The 24833-nt window shown below is 46.5% G+C and overlaps 2 protein-coding genes across 7 annotated transcripts; both read right to left on the reverse strand.

The window, feature by feature from the left end:
- Positions 1 to 441: 441 nt before the first annotated feature.
- pggt1b (protein geranylgeranyltransferase type I, beta subunit) lies at positions 442 to 12110 on the reverse strand. Its single transcript, XM_048978007.1, has 9 exons — positions 11941 to 12110; positions 11084 to 11202; positions 7637 to 7704; positions 7020 to 7171; positions 5415 to 5547; positions 3776 to 3821; positions 2600 to 2784; positions 1874 to 1982; positions 442 to 1271 (listed from the first exon to the last, which is right to left on the reverse strand). The coding sequence occupies exons 1-9, from the start codon at positions 12066 to 12068 to the stop codon at positions 1123 to 1125; spliced, it is 1089 nt and encodes a 362-aa protein (XP_048833964.1). The 5' UTR covers positions 12069 to 12110; the 3' UTR covers positions 442 to 1122.
- A 90-nt stretch (positions 12111 to 12200) lies between these two features.
- On the reverse strand, positions 12201 to 20436 carry LOC125709468 (coiled-coil domain-containing protein 112). Of its 6 annotated transcripts, none has more exons than XM_048977969.1 (12): positions 20248 to 20436; positions 19353 to 19486; positions 18907 to 19028; positions 17875 to 17964; positions 17483 to 17558; positions 16811 to 17060; positions 16556 to 16693; positions 15756 to 16172; positions 15385 to 15480; positions 14745 to 14863; positions 14595 to 14665; positions 12201 to 13607 (listed from the first exon to the last, which is right to left on the reverse strand). In XM_048977969.1, exons 1-11 carry the CDS (start codon positions 20356 to 20358, stop codon positions 14635 to 14637), a joined length of 1584 nt encoding a protein of 527 aa, XP_048833926.1. In that variant the 5' UTR covers positions 20359 to 20436; the 3' UTR covers positions 12201 to 13607; positions 14595 to 14634. The 6 variants fall into 6 exon arrangements, 5 of the variants coding, with proteins under 5 accessions (XP_048833926.1, XP_048833911.1, XP_048833936.1 ...); XR_007382721.1 differs by having other exon boundaries at positions 12204 to 12721; positions 12836 to 14665; positions 20248 to 20435; XM_048977954.1 differs by having other exon boundaries at positions 12235 to 14665; positions 20248 to 20435.
- Positions 20437 to 24833: the final 4397 nt, after the last annotated feature.

Below are 24833 nucleotides of genomic sequence, written 5' to 3' on the forward strand. Positions count from 1 at the left end.
ATTGGTGGTTATGTGGAAACTAATCACCTTGAATTTTGGCTGCACTTGTAGGAAATTAAGGGACTGTAAGAAACTAAGAGATTGTCATAGTTTAACCTCCATGGTAAAATGATTCCAGAACGAAGGCAAGAGACCAATTCTTTCATGTGGAAAAACAACATCCTGACTCAACAAGTCCTGTTAAATCTTCAAAGCTGCAAGCCACCTTTTCTTGAAGTCTTTAATAAGCAGACAAGGATGAATTTTGGCTTGCGTGGAGCAGACCCCCCCCCCCCCACCAGGCAATGTTACCCACAGCGCCACCCTGACAGCCAACTCTCGCTGTTCGCAGCTGTCCGTCGTCTTCTGCCTGTCCAAACCTGGAACATTACACTTTCCCTGCAACCCAACCTGTTGATATTTCTGACACATGCAGGCATGTGGAAGGACACCCAAGATCAATCTGTGTACAAAACAGTGATTTAATCAAATGGACAGTTTACGTGGTTCCACCAAGCACAAAGCTAACATTTGTCTGTCTTTTAGCCCAGGATGCGTCCTGGCAGCCTTCAGCCCAGCATACAGGACCGGGGTGTCCGGTCCCGGGAGCCTGGGCATCCCTACAGCTGACCTTGAATGCCAGGCTGAGCACACCCCCGCTCTCTCGCCGGTCAGAGACCATCTTCTGGTACTAAAACAGAGCTGCAACCTCACACGAATCACGGCAGGCATGATTTTAAACCAGCCCCAAACCCCTAAGTGCGAATTCCACAAAGTCAACCATCAAGTAAGCCACGCTGTTGTTAAACACCATCTGAACCGAAGGGAAAGAAACATCAGAAAGGCAAAGAGTTAAGAATAAAAAGAAAATCCAAAGTATGTATTGTTAAAAAAACAGAAATGCATGTGGGGGGGGGGGGGGGGGGGCGCCTGCTGAAATCCAGTGAAGTTAAACCATACCAGTTCAACTGGGTCAAGTGTCGATTCACTGGCAGACGTTAATAATTGATGCAACTAGACCCGATAATTTATGCATGGTCTTCCCCTCCATTCGACAACAACAGTGCCAACTTAAGCGACCCACTAAGGTTAATATTGCTAAGGAGGTGTCTGGGTGGGCCGGTGTGGCTCTGAGGCGGGCTGTCATGTGCAGGACTCGCTCCACGTCCGGTGCAGCTGCTGCAGGTGCTGGAAGGCCCTCTCGCTCACGTTGAGGGCTGGGTGCACGCGCCGTAGGCTGGACTCGCCGAGGAGAGAAAGGCCGCAGATGCCGAAGTAGGCATGCAGAGCGTCTGTGGCAGGCGGTGGGGTCATGGGGGTGGGAGGGGGGCGGGAGAGAACTGGGTCAGGGCAGCGCAGGAAAACGCCCCACACGATCCCAAGGCACTGGTCTGAGAGCCTGCAGCAGCACTAAATCCCTGATGTAATCAGAAATATAACGCTCACCGGAACCTGCAGGGACGTGAAACTAGACATCTCACCAATCCTTTCACTTTGTTCACACAGAAACAGGAACGAGTGGAGTTTTCCCCCAAACCGCAGCCCCCTTCATACATCAGCCATATGTAAATAACCTTTCAGAAGCATAAGGTCTCCTTCACCAGGGCACTGGGAATATTTTTAATCAGTATGCTTTACTGCCCTTCGCATCAGAGGAATGTTCCAGAATCAGTTTGGGTTAAAATCCATCAGGCCAACACACCCACGACAATGGATGGAAACAAGGCTGGATCTTGTAACTGGACCCAGTTTCTCTCCAGTGTCCTTAAATCCATTCTGGACAGTGGCCTGATGAATTAAAGATCCACCCCGGCAAGGCTACGGTTACACTGCGGTCTCCACCGATTATGGAGGGGACGTGGGTCAGAATGGAGCAGATCTGGCGTGAAGTTACCTGGATGGCTGTCAGGCCACTTGGCAAACCCACCGACCAGGCGGTCCTGCGTCGACAGGATGTAGTTCCGGTTCTTCTCAAAATTAGAGTACTGGAAAACATCTAGTAGCTGAGGGACCACAAGCATGGAATTAGAAAACCAGAGACTCATGCTTGGAGGTGACAGCGTGTAAATCGTGGGCGTTCACCTGTAGCAGTGTTAAGATTTAGGGAAACACCGCGGGTTATTTCAGAGTACTCCCACTAATTTGCCGTCTTTGCACTGGACTTAAAATTCCATTGCGATGTTGTTCATCAAGTCAAGTGCAGCCACTCAGAAGTACATCTGCATATTTCAAGGACGGCCCAGGACATGGCCAATAAAAAAATTACTTGGCTATAAAATTGTATGAAATGCCCAGCTTCTCTGTACCTTTCTGAATTCCCAGTGGGGAACCCACCCACTCCGCAGGAAACCTAACGCAGCATTTCCCATCCCGGTCCTCAGGGACCCTGAGACGGTCCACGTTTTTGCTCCCTCCCAGCTCCCTACCAGACCATCCAAAGTAGGGAGCTGAGAGGTAACAAAAACACAGACTGTCTTGAGGGTCCCCTCGGATTAGTTTGAGAAGCACTGTCCTAACAGGTCTGAATGGAGAGTGTCTGCATGCGTCGTGAGACTCCCAGAAATGTCCACCTCTGGGCCTCACAGCGTTAGGATGTCGACTCAGGACCATGCGACGTTACCTGCAGGACGGCTCCGACCCAAAATGAGTAGCACGTGTCCACGGGCTTGTTGGGCCGGCCATGGAAGCCGCTCTGCTGCCGCATGATACACCAGCGGCGAATGCGGTTCAGCTCGCGCTCTGTGAGCATTTCCTGCAGTTTTCCCATCAGGCACAGCGCTGCTATGGCGCAGAACGTGGATCCTCCTGAGAAAGGGAGGTGGAGGCACTTGGCTTAAAAGGAATCTCCCCTTGGCACCCCCAGTGCTGGCAATCAATCAAATGTGGGGAATGTCTACCATCATGGCGCCCCCCGCAGGACAAACAAGACGAAAACTGTTAAGACTAAGGCAGTTGGTAAATCTGTCACCACACCTGTCTGGTGGGGGGGGTCCTACCATCAGGAACAGCCAGGAAGTCACAGACGGGGACCTGAACTCTCACTTTGCGTCCGACACGTATAATTAACCCCCCCCCCCGGCTTTCTATTCACACCGCAGGCAAGGTTATAATTCATGATACTGAGCCGCATCTTCAATATCGTGCCAAGGACCTATTAATCCCCCCCCCCCCCCCCCCCCCCAAGCCCTGCGGCAGAGGCATCCTCTCCGTCTTGCTCTCTGGATGGCAGTGGAAAGGCCCGGAATTGGGCGTTATAGGTGAGGAAGCATCTGCTCTGTCATTAGGAATCGCTCACTGAACACCCCAGCTGCACAGATGTCACTCGGGGGAAGAGTTTGCAAAACAGACAACGGTTTGTGCCAACTGTCTGAAAGTGGAAATTCTAACTTTTACCCTCGGTCTTTGTGAGCTATGGGAACCACAGGCATGTATGTGTGGGCGTCGTCCAAATCTGAGAGGACCGTGACCAGAGATCACTGTAAACTCTACAGGTGCGACTGTAGCATTAAAATCTCATCCTAGATCAGCCATGTCCGACTGCATACCACGAGAGGGCTCGGGGGGGCGAGCCTGCACGTCAGTGCTTACCCACACACATAGACCGCAAGACATGTGATCACCTGGCCTTCAGCATCACTGTCTAGGTTACTTCTGCACCTTCTTAGGCTGGGGGGGGCACCACTCCACGTGAACTCGCTCTCTACCTCCCAAGCGTGGCGCTTGGAGGGGGCAGAAGGCGTACCTGGCCCAGACACGGGCATCCGAGAAAGTGCCTGGCACTGCCTGCCATACTCACCGTGGGACTCCAGGCCAGCTCCCTGTCCGATTCCGTTGTCGTAAGACTGAACCAAGGACAGCGGTGAGGAAGACAGATGGAGGGAGAACGAGGGAGAGAGAGAGAGAGAGGTCACATTTTCTTAATGCCACCTCATCGCATTCTGAAGCTTTTAAAGCATCATGACGAGGAGGAAGCCCTAAGTTCACCGTGATGCTTCAGCGTGACACCGAGTGACAGAACGCGAGGCATAAGGGCCTGATGGCACACAGACACCGACCCGCGGGTGACCAGATCGCTACCGACATGTCGCCCGGCACCGGCTGACAAACCGAGCGTGCTCAAACCCCCCGCCCCCGCCACACACGCCTCCATTTACACTCTGACATTTTACACGGAGACCGAGCTGAGCACAAGGACGCAGACCGGGGAATCCGGATAGTGCCAGGGAACGGTTTCGCTGAACGTAAGGATTACAGAAGATGCCATCGTACCGCAGATCAGAAACAGACACTGAGACTGGTGACAGATGTTAAAGTCACTCTGGAGGTGGGGGGGGAGCCGATTCACTCAGGCATAAAGGGAAGGGGAGGAGTTATGGACCAATCCCAGGCCGGGTGAAGATCCTACAAAAAGCAGACTAAGAGGATTAGTCCATTAGGGGCTTCCCGTCTCAGCCCACAAAAGATTAAGAATAACCACTGACCACCTACGTCACAGCGGTTGCCAAGTGGGGTAGAAAATGTAATCCACTCTAGACATAAGGGAACATTTGGTTGCTAGGTGGTAGATTATATAATCCACAGCGGGATTAGGCCGTACAGTTGGCAAGACACGTCCCACCTCCTTACTTCCTGTTTACTCCCTGAGGTCATGTGATCATTATAGTACACATTCGACAGAGCAGTGGGCGTTTACAGGACTATTCTGTAATATTTTTACGTGCTTCGATGCTGCTCTTCCCTTGAATTAGGCATGACCTGGGCAATAGCCAGAAATGTGTCCCGTGAATAACAGGGACCGGCAAGACGACAATTAGCCTAATAAACAGGCGTGTGAGGAGACTCCCTGAAACACCATAACCTCACATTAAGCAGAAAAACAGACGTAACAGTATCAACATGATTAAGGCTGAGAGGACATTCCAGCCAAGCTCAGAAATCTGTTTAGTCAGCTTCCTGCTGGTCAGGAGTCTTCAGTGACCATGTGACACGGTTACGGCCAATCAAAGTACTGCTGTGCATGACAACTCCTCAAGCACAAAAATCGACCACAGGTCTGTGCCTTGGATGGCCGGATAAGCCCACAGCACTATGCGAATTACTCTGGTTACTTTGGAAGGAAAGTGTCACATGGAGCAACCAGGAAGCAGCACAGATGTCTGAGAGCTGGCTGGGCAGCAGGGCACTCCATGGATATACATACGTCTGTGCATGCATGTGTGAATTACATTGTAAGGGATTTCCCACAATGTGATAAAAACCTGGAGCTTTTTACCTTGTGGGGACAAGGATACTAACTAAAATGCTAAACGTCTTGTATTTTGTTTGGTTACTTATGTTAAGGTTAGAGCTGGGATTAGGTTTATGCCTACAGAAATGAATACATGGGCCGTGCATGCATTCGAGTGTGTGCATTGCGAGGGGGCCGACTTGCGTACCAAGCTACTGCGGATGTAGCGGACAGCCCTCTCCACGTCCATCCCTGACCAGTCGTCGAGAATGTAGCAGATGCAGGCCGCACAATACACAAACCTCATGTCATGTTCGCTCCCCTCCGGCACGGCATAGAAGCTGGAAGAGAGAGAGACGGCCGAGCTCTGTGTCTGCCCACCATCAGACTCGCTACGAAACGGCCCTCGGGTGAGGCACCGGCAAGGCGGATTCAGAGTACGGACACGGCGAACTCGGCACTCTACGGTAGGGGTTCCTAACCCCTGGCCCACGACGAGTGATACCCCCAGGGCGCGGAACGCTGGGGGTTTTGGGCGGGGTTGGTTGTTTTCCAGTTTTCTTGACAGAAATGGAAACGGTTAAACTTATTAAATCTGATCCGCCTCCAGAATCCCCCCCCCCCCCCCCCCCCCCCCCCGAGTGCTCCCCCACCCTGAGTGCTCCCCCCTCCCCGAGTGACAAGTTTTACCAGCCCATAAAAAAAAAAAAAAATTAACGCAACATAAACCAGTTTGCGGTCATCGATAAGTTGGGACTCCCTTCTCTTGGGGTGTGGCCTTCATCGAGGCAGTGAAAAATCACACTCCGCCCCAGAGAGACAGAAGCCTCAGTTAAAGGTACAGGCAGGTGCTGCCCGGAGAAACGAGCCAGGTCACATTCTTAGGCCATGCATCAACCGTGCTGGAAGCACCTTAACTGCAGTGCGCTGTATCGCCATTGGTCACACTGTCTGTGCACGTGGGGTTTTTGGGTTAGCAATTCGTTCCAGCAGACGCTTTGAGCTAGTGGTGAAAATTTTGACCAATGCCAATATATTTTTTCCTCATATTACCGATATCGATAACCGGCTAACTTTAAGAAGCTTATTGTCACGTGCCCAGGTGGAACATGCAGATACAATATCACAATACAGAGTGCAATGTCATCATATAAACATATAATACAGAGGATGAATATACATAAAATATATCAATACGATAGAATACAGTGAAGCTTTCCAAGGCGGGGGGGGGGGGGGGGTTACTTTGAGCCAGTGGTGATGGCAGTGAAACTTTCACAGCTTGCAGATGCTGAATAGCAGAATAAAGCTGCAGTGTTTTTTTTTTTGCCCCTCTGTGAAAAACGAAAGATCGATCTGCAGGCCTGATTTATTGATGGACTAAAAACATGTTGCAGGCCTTATAAAAGCTGCCGGTACTTTTGAGACCGGTGAAGGAGCAGAAAATGGCTGATCGTCTAACGCAATCATCTCCCTTACAGTCGTAGTTATGTCTTTAGCTCTGGAACTGCTAAATTTGAACATTGAGTAAAAGAATGTTGGCCAAGACTGACACATCGGCCTCTGCTGATGTCTTGATTTTTAATCATCAGCCAATAACGATACGTTAACAATATATTGTGCATCTCAACCTTTATCCAAAGCAACATGCATGTTTTTTTGTCCAAGACGGCAGCGTAGCAACTGGGGGCTATGGGCCCTGCTCAGAGCCTCAAAAGTAAAATCACTCCGCCGACTCTGGGATTTGAACCAATGACCCTCTGATCACAGGTGCGGACTGCCAGCTCACCAAGCCACACGCTACAGCCGTTACCTGCCATCCTCCAGCTGCAAGGCCTTCACCCCCAACAGGCAAGCCTCCTTATCCACCCGGCTCAGGTCGTCGCCCAGGATGATCAGACTGGCGAGTCCCGTATACGTCATAGCCACGTGCCCACTGTCGTAGGGGTGGGGCAAGCCTGGACCCTGGGGATGGGAGGGGGGTCACACAACAGATGCTGGCCTATTTGTACTGCCACTCTGCCCTCTGTTCAACTGTCATGTAAAGGGGAACCCATATTCACCTAACCACCCTGCCACCCCCCAAAACACTCCTATCAATCAAAATTATACCACACACACTTTTACTCAGAACAATGTGTAGTGAAATGCTTGTTTGCTTGGCTCCAACACTGTGATGACAGGAGAGATATGCGTAAAGGAACAAGCCGTCAAAATGTAATAAACATTTTAATCAATAATCCATCTATTTTCTTTACCCGCTTGTCCAATCAGTTATAAATGACCGTGTTTTTGCTCCCTCCCAACTCCTGGGAGGGAAGCAAAAACATGGACCATCTGCGTGTCCCTGAGGACCGGACTGGGAAACACTGTTAGAGAAACATCCAGAACCAGCCTGGGAGCTGGGAGCTGGGGCCCCGAAGCAGCTACCTTGGATGGGTTGTAGGGGACTCCCATGTATGACGAGCCTCGGAATCCGCAGCGTCCGATGTTTGATTCTATGGGGAGGAAGTGCATGTCAAGCCACACACTGAGGTCGGCCCAGGCTCAGTGTGTCAGGCTCAGCACACCACAAACAGACAGGTAAAAACAGCACAAAAGCCTTGGGCCCCTATACACAGGCATCACAAACACAAGTGCTGCGAACATTCACCATGTAAAAGCAGCGTGCCACAGTGTCCCAGTGCTGCCACCCAGTGGTGACAAAGGGGGTCTTCCTCCTATCAATGGTAGTCCATTTCTCCTTTTTTTTTGAGAACAAAGGGACAGAGAATGGACATCCACAAATACGATAAACACATAGCATAAAACATTCATACAATCTGCCGATATGGAAACTGAATACAGTGACGACTTTAAAAGAGTTTTGGTTATTGACTCAGGAAAAAGGCAGAAGAGGGAGGAAGGGAAGTTGGAGAAGTAGACAGGATTTCAGCATCCAAACAGTGGAGTCACTGGACTTATTTTAACACATTTATCCTTAAAGGAAAAAGCATTTTTTTCTTGTGACACAGGAGTGAATTTTATACACATTCGGCACAAGTTGATGGTTGAACCAACGTCATTCAACTGACAATGGGTATTTGAGGCACCTTTAGCAAAGATAACAGTATTTTACAAGTGGTCCAATGACAAGTACGCATTTATAAATCACATGCACCAGTACAGGTCAGGTCAGGTTGGGGAACATGCACTGATGCAGCGTGTTGCCGCACCCACCACATGGCGACCCCCCCAGGGAAACACATGGTCCAGTCCCACCCTCCAGAAATGGCCGTCCATCTGCCGCAGCCAGGTGTGAAGGTAGGCGACCCCTCGGCCTGGTCCAACTGCTCCAGTCCTCAGCAATGAGGATCCTGGGAGCCGGATCACCCTCAGGGAAACGCACCACATGGCCGTAACTGACGCTCCCTCACAGTGCAGGTAATGTGCCTCATTCGGGACTCATCTAGCAACCGCCCAATCGACACAAAGTAAAACCAGCCTTAACCAAGGATTCTCTGAAGAGACACAGTACTGATGGAGTCCGGTTGTTCATCTCAGCTCACTGGATAGTGTCCATGTCTCACAGCCATACAGCAAGACAGGGAGCAACAGGACTCTAAAGACATGGACCTTCATCCTCTTACAAAGACATCAGGAACGTCACACACCCCTTTCCAGCCACCTCATGACTCCCAATGCTCTTCCAATTCGTCTGCTGACTTCATAGGAAGAGTCACCCGAGACTTGAATGTCACTGCCGAGGTAAGTGAATCTCTTGACGAGGTCGACACCTCCCCCGCAGTCAGACACACTACTGATGGCTGTGCCTAAGAAGTCATTAAAGGCCTGGATCTTGGTCTTTATCCAGGACACCCGCAATCCCAGACAGTCAGACTCTTCGCTCGGTCTCTCAAGAGCCCTGATCAGAGCAAGATCTGCAAAACTTTCTACACTAACAAATGCCCCACAGCCGCTGGACCCCACATCCCTGCCCAACACCCAGTCCATACAAGCATTGAACAGAGTAGAAGCAAGAACCCCAGAATCAACTGGGAAGAACGCAGAGGTTTTCCCTCCACTCTGAACAGCACTCACCGGACCAGTGAACAGGCCGGTCCAGAAGCTTCAGGAGGACCCCAGGTCTCAGGATGCCCCCCAGGGGAACTCGGTCAAACGCTTAATGGAAATCAACAAAGGCTGCAAAGAACCTCTGCCGATATTCGCGCTTGCATTCGATAACCCTCAGTGCCAGGATACGGGTATATTAGACCTTTTAGGTGTCAAATCAAACTGCTCTGGTCGCAGACAGACAAGCAGGTGATCACGGATCCTGTTAAGGATGCCCCTAGCAAAGACCTTACCCAGCATTGAAAGCAGTGTTATCCCCCTGTAGATGCCTCAATCCAGGCGATCACCCTTCCCTTTCCAGATAGGGACAAGTCCTATTTTCCAGCCAGTTGGGATGACGCCTGACTCCCAAATAAAGTAAAGAGTGCCTGCAATGCCAGGAGGACAGCCTTACCACCAGCCTGGAGAAGTTCACCCTGGATTCCACAGTTCCTGCGGCCTTCGCCTGCACCCAACTGATTCACCACCCGTGCAATCTGAGTGAGATTGTGGGGTTCACAGCTGATTGGAGGATCAGCTTCGAGAACCGTGGATCCAGAGATGTCCAACATCCTGGCCGGAGGGTCACCCTTAAACAACTGCTCAAAGTAGCCGGTCAAAGTAGCAACGACAAGTCTGTGGTCAGAATTCACAAACTGGACATTTCTGTAGACCCTGAAGTTCTGCAGGAACTTCCAGCATCTGTCCACGAAGACGTGATCGATCTACTTTGCCACACCACCAGTATCTGAGTACCAAGTCCAACAATGTGGCTCAGGGTGTTGGAACCAGGATCCAGCGACCCGCAGCCCCTGACCTTTCACAGAGTCAAGAAACATGGAACCACTCTCACCCCGTTCTCCAGACCCAAGGGATCTGACACAGTCCTCACAGCCAGCCCTGTTAGTGCCAGTGGTCACATTGAAGTCACCTATGACCAGAGGAGTGTCACCTCGTGGGTACTTATCAACCACAGAGCGAAGCTGCAAGTAAAATGTCTCCCAACAAGACATCACTCACCACGGTCGAAGGAGAGACAAGATGTTCCACGTGCCTACCTGGATGGGCTGCCTCAAATTGGGACCTAAGTGTCGTCATGCAGCGGACAATGCTTCAGCACCACACTAGCCCCAATCCCCTACAGGCCTGACCCTATTAGCTCCCCCCCATCTCCTTCATGGTGCGTGCAGCCTTCCTGCAGGCAGCTGCGGCAGAGCTTCTCCCGCGGAGAGCAGAAGGGTATCATGCCTGTTGAGACTGAGCTGCTGTGAAGTGTTTTACGGTGCCTGGAGTGCCAATCCCACCACCAACCCCCAAAAATGTGTAGCCAGCACAGGTGTACATTGATTGAAAAACAAGTTGGAGGACCGCTTGCAGGGTCGGATGCAGATTAACGTCATACCGAGGACTGACTACCAGTACTCATAATGTAATAATAGAAAAAATACTCAATTTTTTCATTAGTCCTCTCTGTCCCAGCTGGCCTGCTCCGACACAAACGGCTTATTCTGTCGTACCAGCACACGGAAGCCGGTCCCAACAGGCCTCCAAAACTAGGTCCGGTTTCAGCATAAATCAGCCTGCCGCTGTAATTACTAGCTTAAGACAGCAGGCGGTGTACAGGACCGTGTTGCCACTAAATCGCTGAGTATGCCCACTCAAGTACATAGCATAATCCTGAAATTTCCCCATAGTTAACATTTTATTTCGCATTATTTTCAGCCGGGAGCCTGTACGGGGGTTTACATAGGCGAAGGCTCAATTCAGATAAGGCGACACACTTACTGTCTTCGGTGGGAAGGACCTGGAGTGAGTAAATCCACTCGATCAGCGCCGACTTGTCCACAACATCCAAGGTATCGAGAACATCAAGGCCAGAGAGGGAAAAGAATGCGATGGTCAACCTGGCGGAGAAGCAGATCGGATCAACCACTGCTGCTGCTCGACTGCACCATACGATCCCAATTGCAGCTGATGGTTTTAGAAACATCTGTTACCACCCAAACGACAGCTCAAACACCAAGTGAACCGCCCCCGCTAAGTAAACGAATTTTAAAAAATTCCGAGGATCAAGCGCCCACGCGTTTCGGACTGACACCAGAAAGCATGAAGATAACAGCTTCAATTCCCGTTAGCGTTGGAGGGGCCTGTTCGCTCCGCGGGCTTTCTGTGAGCACCCTCACTTATTTGGCTATTGCCGTTTCACCTTCAGGACGGCAAACGATGGACCAACAAACCACAAGCAAACCACGCACTGGACACGCGATGTGTTTGTAGACATTTTGAGCGCAACATCATATCTCAATATAATAAAAGCGTATATCCTTAAAATAATGAACGTGTGTGGTCTGAATTCTGGGTGACTCCATGTCTGACTAACCACCAAAAATTTCGCAGTGATTTTAACTGGCAGCGCGGTAACACGGAGGAGGACAGCCTTTGGATTAATGGTGACTTGTTTTACAAAGGTTAAATAGCTGCTAACGGGGTAATGTTACTGTAAACAAACGCAAACACGCTGTGCTGCAAGAGCACATGTGTGGAATACAGGCGCACAGCCGGGGCGAAGGGTGCCCCAGCGGACACACCGGGCTTTCACACATAACTCATGTATCAACCTCGTTAATGACTGAATACGCTACCTGTTCGTCTCCAAAGACGAATATCTTTCGGGCAACACCTGCAGACATCTCTGAAAAAATCGTACATGTCTGTCTTTGAGAAAGTCAATTTGCTCAAACTCGGAAAACGAACTCTCCTCTTCTGCCATCTTTGTGTTTAAATTAACTTCCGTAAACGTCACGTCCGAACAAACCGGAAGTGAACTCGCTGAGTTTTTACAAACGTTAGCCAATTTAGCGTAAAATAAATTTACATATCCGTTAATTAGCAGTAAGGATACCGTTTTATTCAGATTTATATGAATAAATGAATGAATTTATATCAATCACAGACAAACCAGATGCAGGACACCTGCTTTACAGTGACTAGGATGCTCACCCTCTCCAAAGATTGACCCTTTATTCATGTTGAATCATACTAACACTTATTCTAATTGTGACTGGGAAATAAATCACAAGAACACGCATAATTGGCCAGCTGTACACTTAATATGTAACTGCATTTCACTCAACTAGTACCCAGTAAATTTTATTGATTATTATATCTTAAAGAGGTGTCAATTGTACGGTTCACATTTAAAACATAAAAAAAAATGGTTTGCAGTCCTCTCTGTTTACTGCAATATCTTATTTTATGTTAGCAAGAGTGCCTTTGAAATACTTCTTCTCTAAAATGAAACTGGGGCATGATGTTGCTTAGGGGGCAGCACTATAACCTCACACATCCAGGGTCGTGGACTCAAATCCCATGTTTGTTTGGAGCTGGTTTAGATCCATGGTTTTCCTCTGGGATTCAGGTGTCCTTTCACAGTTCAAAAACATGCAGTTAGGTGAGCTGGTGTCTCTAAAATTGCCCTTAAATGAGTGTGTGCCCTTGGCAATGGAATAGCATCTTGTCTAAGATGTTTCCCCTCACCTTGTTCCCTGTGCATCCTGGGTTCTGGATCTGCGAACTGGAAGGTGTCATTGGAAGGTGGATGGATGAAAAGAATTAAATGAAATGAGTAAAAAAAAAAACTTTTATCCATGGACATATGTGAGGAATGGACTTAACGCACTTGAGAGTCATGTTTGTAATCTGTGTCACTGAATTTTGAGTAGATGGGAGAACAAACTAAAACGTCAGAGGCAAACAAAGCATGGGCAGTGAAACTCTGAGAGTCGGAGCAGCAAAATGAGGAGACAGAAATGGATCCAGCAGACTCACTTAAACAAGGCAGTGGAGTCTCAGATACCTTGTGTTGTGAGGAATGGTACAATCCTCAAAGAAACATCTTCACTTGACAGGAAATGGACAATCAGGTAAACATATACAACAAGAGGATGACACAGAGTACTACCACTGTCATGACAGAATATTCTGAATACCATAAGAAATACCATTGAAACTGAAAGATCTGTGCTGTCAAATAATATACAAGTACAATAACACGGAGGACCAAATTACTCACAATGAATTAACGATTACATTAATAATTAATTAAATGTGGCATTTTGTTTTGCAAATACATCATACAATCAGAGCCATTATCCATTATCACAATAGCTGCAGATTTACAGCCAGCTACAAAGAGAAACGCAGTGTAACAGTACCTCCATTCAGTAGGGTTTATTGCTGTTGTTCTGTTTGCGTTCATCGGGAGGTCGTCATCCTTGTCGTTGAGAACAGAATCCAAGCGATCTGCACACTAGCAAAACAGTTCAGACATCGACTGTCTTTTTGAAGCCATTTCTGTATTCATACAAGAAATTTGTGGCCAGCACAGGTGCAAATTGATTGAAAAAGCTTGGCGGAGTACAACCCAATCAAACTTTGGTAAGCTAAGCCCCTTTCTGTTGACGTTTGTGAAAAGTCAACCCACCATCATGAAAACTCTTTTGGCAAAATCAGTGTTTGGAAATAATGCATATATAATACATAGTATAGTATAATATAATATATTCAGCCACGGGAAAAAATTAAGAGACCACAGCATAATTTTTTTTGTTTCACTCATTTCTGAATTTATAAGTAAGCATCTGTGTAAACTATAAATGTTTTGCAAACTCCAGCCTGGCTAATCCCTGCTTCTTATTGATGAAGGGTTTCTTCCTAGCTTTATGGGACTTCAGTCCTGCTTCTAGGAGCCTGATATGAACTGCCCTAGCATTGCACTTCACAGCTGCACTTAATGTTTTCCATTTCTTTTGAAGGTCACTTGATATCATCCTACGATTCATGAGAAACCATCGGATAAGTTAACGGTCATCTCTGGCGTTAGGAAGCCGCTTCCATCCTTCTCCTGGCTGCTTTCTGGTCGTTCCCAGTGTCTCCTGCTTCACCTTATGCTTATGTACTGTTGTCTTAGAAATTTTGAACCTGGAAGCAACCTGTTGCTCAGAGTAGCCTCCTCACAGCAGAATCAGGACTAAATTTGTTTAAATGCAGACTTGTTTAAAAATATAGAATGGTCTCTTAAAATTTTCCACGGCTGTATATTGAGAATACTTAAATACAAATTTATGAAAGAGTGAAAAGACTTCAGTGCACCATGAAAAAGGATAACAACAGCTCTGATTTCATGATGTATTTTCACTTTAATTACAAATGTAATATTTTAATTTAAATTACTGCGAGTAATTTGGTCCTCCATGTACTACTTCACATTAAATTACATTAGTACTTAGAATTTTACAGTAGTCCACGGTTGCCATGTTTGACAGACGGGCTGCTGGTCACAGGTCTTGTCTCCATGCTGGCACAGCCCTGAGAATGAGGACAGGTTAGTGACATGCAGAGTGGAAGCACCCCCCACATGCCATGGTATCTTCCATTTCAGACCTACCTGTGAAACACATGGAATACTCGACCCCCCCCTGACGGCCCTACGTGCTTGGCGCGCTCCTCCCACACCTTGGTGGACTTCGAGAGCCTTTCAGGGTCTCGAATGACGAGCCCTTCAACCTGAGGGAATATTTCACATTTACATTTTTTTTCATTTACTAGATGTTGTTTTTCTCAACGCAACACATTTTTTTGTGAAAGTGGGGTAAGACAGGTTCTGCAGGTTAAGGGTCTGGCTCAAGGGCTCATCGGTGACATCATCCTGCAGACCCTAGCTATTTGCCAGCATGGTTTGGCTGCTAAACCTCTATGAGCTCTGAATTCTGAATGGCACCTCCCCAAACAAACCCAACTCCATGTTCATCGTGGAACAACTAGAAGAAGCTACTAGTAAGTCACAAAAATATTTTATTGTTAATAATGTAGTTCATACTACAGATGAAATTAACCAGTCTGTTCATGTTAATGGCGTTTTCACTAAACTTTTTATACACACATTCATGCACATTTGAAAAAATACTAATAATGCCTTATAAGCTTTGTAGTAAAATAACTGGCAATACTGGTGCCACACAATAATCCCTTCAGGACTCCGCCCTCCTGGAGCACGTATCCTGCGACTGTGAGATGCTGCCCCATACCTTCTCCTTCAGCCTCGCCAGCCTCCTTCCTCGCTCAGCCTCCTCATCCTTCTTAGCCTGTCTCTCCTGCAGCTTGGTCTCCAGCTTCTGAAGGTCCTGCAGGCAAAAAGAGGCTTGTCTGCACATCAGGGATGTTCAGTCAGACACAGCTGCCATCCAAACCCACATCACCATTCAGACTGCCTTTCCCACCACAGGCACAGACAGGTCCAGCAGGGCATAGGGCAGTATGGGCTTTATTGTGGTGTTTCTGTTGCACAGAGTCAAACCTTAGTCCTACCATGCAGGGTGCAGTTTTTAAGCAAAGATATTCGAAATTAAAGCCAGCGGACCACACCATCACAAGACCATGGGGGTGTTCTGAACCTCACCCGCTCCTGGAACTGTTTGATCCCTCTAGCTGCACACCTCCTTCTCTCCTCCATCTCTGCATGTTCTTGAGTTTCCTTCTCCTGCACAAGAAGCTCCTCTTGTTCCTTCCTCTGCTGGATGTAGGCCTCCACCCTCATCTTCACCTCCATCTGCTTCCTGTGCTCCTCTTTTTCCTGCCTCCTCTGCAGCACTTCCTCCTGGAGCTTACGCTGATTTTCCTGAGCCTTTTGCAGCCCGCGCTGTGTCCTCCAAGCCTCTAGGCGGACCGCAGCTTCCCGCCTCTCCTCCTCCAGCCGGCACCGGTGAGCCACCTCCAGCCCAGCCTTCTTCTGCCTTGTGGCGTCCTCTTCCTTAACCTGCTGCTGGCACTGTGCCTCCTTCTCCTGCTGCCGCTTGGCTTTCCATCGGAGGATGGCCTGGTGAGAATATCTCACTCAGCACATTACAGTAGCAGCACCAGTTCATAAAAGTCACACATCTTAATGCCAACATCAACTCACAAGGCTCTATATCTACTGCAAATGTTCTATTCTGCCACAGATTCTGGTGAAACACAGTAAACTAAATATTCCCGGAGGAGATGTAGTTATGAAATATCCATCTCTAGGTTTGTGTTCTGTGAGAACTCCCAAAATATGCAACCCAAAGTTACTGGAGTTTGGTGGATAGTTTATTTCTGTATCACACAATGATACAAAGTCAAACCCACACACAAAAATGTTAGCCAAGCTTATTGTGGTCATTATTATAGTGTGTGTGAGTTTGCGGGAGACAGCAGCACCCAAAGCAAAAAGCAGACCTCCTTCTTTTTCTCCTGGAGAGACAGGAGCATCCGATACCAATCCTCATGCTGCTGAATCTCCTCTTCCGCCTTGCCTTGCAGGTAGAGCAGAGCTTCTTTCCTGTAGGCTGGCCTGCCACTGTACTTGGTCCACACCTGTGCCAGTTGAAGAACAGAAGTTTACAATCAAATTTTGTTGATTCATATTCCAGCTGGAAGCTTCATCTACTGCTTTTTAGTAAAACATTTTTTTTTCTCATCGAATCAAATCACCTTGAGGAAGGTCTGGTGATCATACTGGTCCCAGCCTCCCAGCCTGCCTCCAGTTCGCTGTAGGAACATCTCAAGCTCCACCACCTCTGGTGGCAAGTCCTTCTCCAGGGCATGGACCAGGAGCACTTTGGCAGAGGGGGGAGGATCCTGGGGGCCTGCAGCCACACCCAAGGTCCAGGCTTCTACCTTCTTCTCAAGTGCACAAATCTCCAACCAGCAAATCCTCTCCGCTTTGCAGAGCTCCTCATAGCTACCAAATCCAAATCACATAGGGCAAGACAGAAAGGGGAGGAGGAGACTGTTTTAGGGATGAGAGAAGGGGAGGAAGAGGAGAGCGGGAAAGAGTAGACTGCTTCAGGAATGACAGAAGAGGAGGAGAAGAGATGGAAGGAAGAGATGGCTTTAGGAGTGAGAGAAGAGGTGGAGGACAAGAAAGGAAAGGAGCATCCAGCATCTGGCTTGAACATAGCAGACTGACATGTACATTCCCACCAGAAATTTGTTGACACCCATATTAAGCAGCTTCACTGACACATGTGCCCAAAGAGGATTGCATGACCATTTATATCAGGGTCCATCTTCCATTCAATCCATTGTCATAGGCACCACGCCAGTGGCTACAAGACTGCATTTTACACTGCAACAGTGAGAAGTGCAGCTCTGTCCACATACCCACGGCACTGCTCCTCCTTCAAAGCGCCAATGGAGCTCTCGACTTCAGTCATCAATTCGTTCAGCTTTTCAAGAACTAAAAACATGTGTTCAAACATGATGAAGACAAACTTGGTACAGGTTCATTACGGAAGCCTGAAGAGTTAAAAATGTTAAAAACAAACCGGACCCACAGCCTGTATAGGACTGTAGGCAACACATGCAATCCCTGGATCTACTTGTGAAAATACAAGCCCTGCATTCCTCTGAACTTTATACCACAACACCACATGAAAAACAAGCATTTCACTTGAGCACAAGCTAATCTGCTTTGCCCTGTATTCTGACCAATACAGTGGAGCATAGAATGCCATAACATGCGCGCCTTTTCTCTGCAGTAACAAAAGACTGACCTTGTGCAGTAGGCTTCATGTCAACCAGCTGCGCCCGGAAGCGGCTCACGCCATTGCAGATTTTCGCAAGTCGCTGTTGGAGTTTCTTGACTGGTTCAATAAGGAAATGAGACAGGACTAAGCCACGTCACACCCCATGTATGAAAGCTCCAGTTTCCAGCTCTCAAAAGCTCAACGGAAGGGACTTAAGAACATAAGAAATTTACAAACAAGAGGAGGCCATTCAGCCCATCAAGCTTGTTTGTGGAGAACTTAACTAATAGCTCAGAGTTGTTAAAATCTTATTTAGCTCTGATTTAAAGGAACCCAGGGTTTTAGCTTGTGCTACATTAGCAGGAAGACTATTCCATACTCTCGGTAAAGAAGTGTTTCCTCAAATTCAGTTTAAAATGTTCTCCCGTTAATTTCCACCTATGGCCACGAGTTCTAGTATTTAAACTAATATTGAAGTAGCCATTTGACTGAACAGCATCCAGACCTGTTAGAATCTTATATACCTGGATCATGTCCCCCCTTAGTCTCCATTGCTCAAAGCTAAACAGATTCAGCTCAGCTAATCTTTCCTCATAAGACATTCCTCTAAGACCAGGAATCTTTCTCGTAGCCCTACGTTGAACCTTTTCCTAGGCAGCAATGTCCTTTTTAAGGTAAGGTTACCAAACCTGCATATAATATTCTAGGTGGGGTCTTACCAAGGAATTGTATAATCGCAGCATCACCTCCCTTGACTTAAACTCCACACACCTAGAGATGTAAACCAACATCCTATTGGCTTCAGTCAACCAAAAAGACATGAAGCATGCATGGCTGACATCTGCCGGGGCTACACAGATAAATATTCACTGCAGAGTGATACAGCTGGAGCAGTGGTGCCCGCCAGTGACAGCAGTCTGTAGCACGTATTTACAGACCTGCCGCTTCTGTCACAATCACGATAAGCGAATGTCGTGAGGGACTCCATAAGAGCGAACCTGCACTGGAATCCGCTATCAGTGACACAAGCCCCCCCACCCCCAGGCCAGACTCCCCTACCCTCAGCCTTCCTGTCTTCCTGGAGGCTGCTGCCCAGCTCCTCCAGCTCTTCAAAACCACCTCTGAAGGCACTTCTTTTACTTTGAATACTCTGGAACTTCTCTTTTTCCAAGACATTAATCCTATAAAAAATGAGGAAAAGTAAAATAAACAATTAACCTCTTTTCAGGCGGAACCATTTTTATATTTTAAGGAGCCACAACATATATTTACTCATCGGTTGTTTCAACCTGGATGGCCTGGATTTGTACTTTCTGAAACTGAACTTCCCAGCTCTGATTAACATTACTTTGGGTAAATAAACAATGTTTATTAAATGTACCATTTTAATAGCACAGTAGAATGAAATTTACTAAAAGACTTTTGTGAACGGGAATAACAAGCAGGGAAAAAAAAACTTAGTAGAAATGCTGATGTTAAAAAAATTACAGGAAACTGATACATACTGTTTTCTAAACTTCTCCGCATTCCGGAGGAATTCTGCCTTCTTCTCAGAGGCCACTTTCCCTTTAAATTCCCTTTCTCCCACTTTCCTGTTAAATTTATCATCGGTTTCAGCAGCGAGGAAGGTGTCTCCCATCTGCAGAACACAAGCTGATCTATAGTGACAATCTGGGAACCCATTTTAAATCAAAGCGAGGTGTTTGCATCAAACTCAAGTGGACTGATTGTACCAGGTTTATCTGAGTTCCTGTTAGTTTGCTACCCAACAGTTATTTTGTGGGACAGACTAACCAGCTGTTAACTAGCTAAGTAACAGTGAATTATATATCTGGTATTGTACAGAAACAGTTACATGCAAACTCCGCACACATGTGACCCAGACGGATTGTATTATATATTAACACAAATTTTCCCCCCGAGGCTTATATATTCGTTATATATATATATATATATATATATATATATATATATATTCGTTATATATATATATATATATATATATATATATATATATATATATATATATATAGACAGATGACTAACTAGACTATTCACGCCGTTCAACGTAATGCCTGCAAAAAAATACACAATTAACCCATTATGTGATATACAATATGACTTTAGAATAAGTGTTATGAATGGAAAAAAGTAGTTATTCGGGAAGGTATATTTGCAGGGTACTGAGATCTATTATGAGGTGAGTGACGTGCAGGTTAGTTATATACGAGAGAATTGTACGACAATAAATACTTGTATTGCACGTTATTATTGCGTAAATGAAATACAAGCAATCATTATTTTCACATTCAATATTCCAATATTTTTACCTTGTATCTCACTCCACCCATAGTACTATATTGTACCACATTTATTTAAAAAAATAATAACTTCGTGTACCTGGAAGCATGCCCCCGACGACGCTGTTGCCATGACAGTTGCGTTTGAATAAAACTTTATCCATGACGGAAACGGCGCCATTACATCGTGCGGGTGGCTGTGAATTCGCATGCGTGTCCATTAGCCAATCAGCAAGTGGTCCGCTAGGGGGATCCTTTGCAGGGTGTTCGAACTTTAATCAATAATTTATTGGTAAAATTTTCTTGGTCCTACGCACGATTTAACGAAATATTTAATACTATATACAGTACTAGAAGGCTTTGTTGTTAGTACTCTTGGAGTTACAGGTGACTGTGTGTCTTTCTAAATTGGCAATAGTGTATGCGTGTCGTTCTTTTGTTCTTAGATGTTCCTTGCTGTTTTACTGTGAAATTGAAGTTGGTGAAATGTGACTTAAGGATCATCATTTGCATTACTTGCCTTTAAACCGGTGTAAAAGACTCCCCTGGCGCTTATTTCCGAAATATTCATGAAAAAAAATATATTGTTACTAGAATGCCGTATTTTTATGGACGTATATTTTGTTTTGTTGTCCTTTTTACCCAGCATTATGTGATATTTCGGTATTTTAATTATGGTTTGTGCTGTACTATTTTGTGGACGCATAAGCCACAATGCGCAGCTTATAGTGTGCTGTTACGTATTGTCAGGTGTTCTTGGAACATTGGCCATTAGTTTTGAGTAACCAGAGAGGTAATGTTCACATCAGCCCCTGGTAGGTGGCGGTAGATTACCTACCGAGAGGGCATGACTGCGGAATCGGTGTTAAAGTCGGGTGTTTAGTTTAACGAAATAAAATGTTAACCTTTTTGTACATATGAATTAGATGACATTATTCGTTAGTAGAGATGCTTTGTGTTAGAAAAAAACGACTGTCGTGATTGAATAGATGTACCACTAATCGGGTCCTACATTAAAAAATAGACAGGTGTGATGGCATAAATCTTGAAGTACACGGAAGAAATATCAAATGGCCTGATGGATGGACGGATGGATGGATGAAGGATCAGTAGACCAGAAACACAACAGAATAAAACATAGGTTCTACACACCTCACTGGAGCTTCTATTATTGAGCTGAGATTGTGAGTTTTAATCTTTTCAGAGCGTAAGTGTCCCTGAATAGCAACACAAATCCATTATTGAACAGAGCCTGTGAAACACGCCGTCCCTTTGCTATGAGGTCACATTTGTGCTCCCCTCTGTGTAAACAGCCGGGCCTGGGATGTGTCAGAATGAGCAGTGTGAGCCTTTTATTCCGTCTCTGATTCAGCAAACAGAAACAGCGGCACACAGATAAGGGCCCAGTGGAGGGGCCTGTTGTTTTTCTGGACAACAACTGACTGGCTATTTTTACAGCAGATCAAAAAAATCAAAGCCAACACATCAACCTAGAGAGGCCGCGGTAGGAAAACGCGGAGAACATCACCTCGAAAAGTTTCAACCACCACAAAAAAATTCAGATCTTCAACTTACCGAGACTTAACATCTAAACCAAAAGACAAAAAATATATCATCAGTATTTTGGGGGTTACTGATACAGTTATACTGCACTGTTGTGAGTCTACCATCATTTTAACCTGTTTTTATCCTCCTTTACCCCAATGAGCATGACAGTGTGAACACATCCTCAGTATATTCAGTAGTACAGCTGATTGCCATGTCAGTGTGTTACCTTCTTTACCCTGAAAAGTAAGCTGCTGATGTATGGTAGCTATTTTCGTCTTAAAGGTCTAGCTGCTTTTGATCTCTACAGAAAGGAAAATGGCATTTCAGGTGAACCTGACAATACTGGAGACTCTGTACCGAAGATCGTGGGCGTGACTCTGCCAGTTTGCGAGCAGATCCCTGCTGTACAGCCTGCATCTCACACTCTTCCTCATTGGAGGGGGATTCTTATTTAGAACCTCGCCGAAGGTAACTGGCAACCCACAGACACCTGACAGCTCTTCTCCTGAGAACCTGTGCATTACCCAAATGTGAGCTGCGAGACCATTAGACACCCAGCAGGCACCCGCAGACCTACCTTAAATAGACATACAGAGATGATTTTGTTCTTCTGTAAACTGCAAAGATAATGTTCCTGAAATAAAACACTTCTTATCATAAACTTAGGGGGATCATGTGACTAAGTTCATTTACCTCTTTCGCATTTATGTATTTAGTAGAAGCTTTCATCCAAAGCGAGGTATACCTGAGAAAGCGGGGTCAGCCTGCTACAGCAGTTACACAATTAGTCAATTAGTCTTTAGTACATTAGATAGAAATGAATGTCTAATGTGTAAAAACGTTCAGTTGGCACGAGAGGACGGCATTGAGTCGGTAGCATGTGTTTTCAGAAGCTTTCAGTTATGGGAGTTCAGTGCGTCGTTTAAATTGGCTTTTAATGCTTCACAAAATGCATTTTCTACTGATGTGTTTCTATTTAAAGGCAATGGCTTCCTTCTAGAAACACCTCCCTGTTCTGTTCAGTATAAACACAGCATGTCTCCGCAAAATAAAACTGGATTCACACCAGTTCGGCAACTACAACACTGAAGGCCTCCGGGCAAAAAGGTGATTGGTCATGATGATTATACACCTGAGCTCAAGCTGTTTCTGGGTGGTGGAATTCCCTTTCGTATTCATTACTGTTCTCAAAGCTTCTACTAATGTCTGTAGAGTTTCAAAGAGCCGTAGCTGAATGGGAACACGTCGACTAATTTACATTTAGCAGACACTTTTATCCAAAGTGAGGATCGGGCAGCAGGGATAACCACGACCCTGAAGCGACTAGGGTTAAGTGTCTTTGCTCAAGGGCCCAACGGTGAAATCACTCTGCCAGCCACAGGATTTCAACTGGCAACCTTTCAAGTTCTAACCCGCAGAACCGCACCACCACTCTCTCCGAGTATCTGAGTAAACATTAAGTATTATTAATAGCTGACCGCAGAGCTATGAATTACTTTACATAGCATACATACCTAAAAAAAAAAAAAGTGTCATAAAACTGACTGTTTAACCTCTGGGTAAATGTTTCACATTATTCATAGAGTTCTGTACACTATTTCTGTAGTGGTAAAAATTTCTGATTCAGTGTAAAAGTTTGTAACCTCCATTAAAAGTGCTTAACCTACATTTCTGTAGTAGATGTATCTACCTGTAGGTAAAAGTGTCAAAAAATTTTGACAAATTGGCAGAAGCGTGTTAGTAAACTATGGTTACACCTTTGAGCTTGAAGGCTTTTTAAAATGTGTTTGCCAGGAATTATGCTGCGTTTTATTTTGTTCCCATAATGTACTGGGTCATCCCCTGGCCAGCTGTGTCCAACAGACCTAATTTCAACAGATGGAGCTTGTTCCAGTGTAGCAGGGGGGCTATGCTATCTCTGGAGGGTGACCCAGAAAGGGAGGCTTCTCTCCATGAAGCCTGGAGCAGCCCTGTCTGTATGAGGAGATGTCAAACACTCAGAGCTAATTAATTATATTCACCTGCGTAACTCACGTTTTTACATAACAGATACACCGCAGAATATCAGGTTAAGTACACCAGACGAAGCCCTAACATTACCGGGTGTAGATATCTTCTGAATGGGCCAGCTGGTGCGTGCTGAATGAGGAGTTAGAGTTCCGTGTCGTGCGGGGGGAGGGGGCAGGTTACGTGAGCTGCTTTTCCTGCTTGGTATGTGGGGTTACTGAGGTCGGCTGCAGCAAGGCAGAATCGGTAAAACATCGTTCTGCAAGCACACAAGCACCATCCCGACCGTGGACCCTGCGATCAGCTCCGCTGCCGTCCCGCCTGTCCCGAGACAGAAAAGTTTAGTCTCATGGCCGCCCTCCCAGCCTGCCGTGTGAAATCCGAACCCGGTCTCCCTGCACAGATGGGCCCGGATCAGCGTCGCTCGGCATCTCCTGACATCAGGTCTGCGCGGGGCAGGACTGAGCGCACCCAGCCCTGAGTCTACCCCGGTATTGCCGTTAGTTTTTTTCCGCCAAAAAACTACACTTTTGCTAAAATGAAGGTCACACCCGTATAAAAAAATCTCCTGTATCCTGAAGGAGCTGTGCTATGCAAAAATATGAACATGGTGTGTTTTGTCAGGGGGAAGGGGTCCACATCAGGTGAAGGTGGAAGGACACCTCTCCACCCAGTTAATATCAAACTGCTTCCCCTAACAGCCAGGAAGGCCCCTTTCGATCCGGTTCAATCTCACATTATTAACCCTTTGATTGATTCTAAGTGCAAACATACACCATTCTTAATGGTTGAGTTTTATAACAACCCCCCACCCATCACCAAACAGTCGCGTAAAAAGTCTTTGTAGACATCACCGCTGCCCCCTCACAGCAAAATGAGACATGCATTCACTTTAACGTTACACCAATGAGGATTTAAGAGGAAGAATATCTCCCTCAGGGACACCCTTTTATAATAAGCAAAAAATAGGTCGTTTTCAGACAGAAAAGGTCGTCTGTGGAATGCTGAGGTATTCTTAAAGGCACAGAGCTCCTGAAACTCAGAGTCTGGCGAACCTGCAGGATGACTTAAAAGGAGTCTCTTCGGTTTTAATTCTGCTCGTTCTCTTCATAACTGAGGGTGACGTCAGAC

Source organism: Brienomyrus brachyistius, chromosome 2 (assembly GCF_023856365.1).
Source record: "Brienomyrus brachyistius isolate T26 chromosome 2, BBRACH_0.4, whole genome shotgun sequence".
In the NCBI taxonomy this organism is placed as follows: domain Eukaryota; kingdom Metazoa; phylum Chordata; class Actinopteri; order Osteoglossiformes; family Mormyridae; genus Brienomyrus; species Brienomyrus brachyistius.

What these genes read in the sequence shown, in the direction of transcription:
- pggt1b (XM_048978007.1), bottom strand. Translation starts at nt 12,068, where the DNA reads ATGGCAGAAGAGGAGAGTTCGTTTTCCGAGTTTGAGCAAATTGACTTT. An exon ending in TCGTCTTTGGAGACGAACAG is followed by an intron (nt 11,203 to 11,940) that starts GTAGCGTATTCA and finishes CTTCTCCGCCAG; the next exon opens with GTTGACCATCGCATTCTTTT. An exon ending in GTGGCCTGACAGCCATCCAG is followed by an intron (nt 1,272 to 1,873) that starts GTAACTTCACGC and finishes CGCCTGCCACAG; the next exon opens with ACGCTCTGCATGCCTACTTC.
- LOC125709468 (XM_048977969.1), bottom strand. Translation starts at nt 20,358, where the DNA reads ATGCGAATTCACAGCCACCCGCACGATGTAATGGCGCCGTTTCCGTCA. An exon ending in CATGAAGCCTACTGCACAAG is followed by an intron (nt 17,559 to 17,874) that starts GTCAGTCTTTTG and finishes ACATGTTTTTAG; the next exon opens with TTCTTGAAAAGCTGAACGAA. An exon ending in AAGGAGGAGCAGTGCCGTGG is followed by an intron (nt 17,061 to 17,482) that starts GTATGTGGACAG and finishes TGGATTTGGTAG; the next exon opens with CTATGAGGAGCTCTGCAAAG.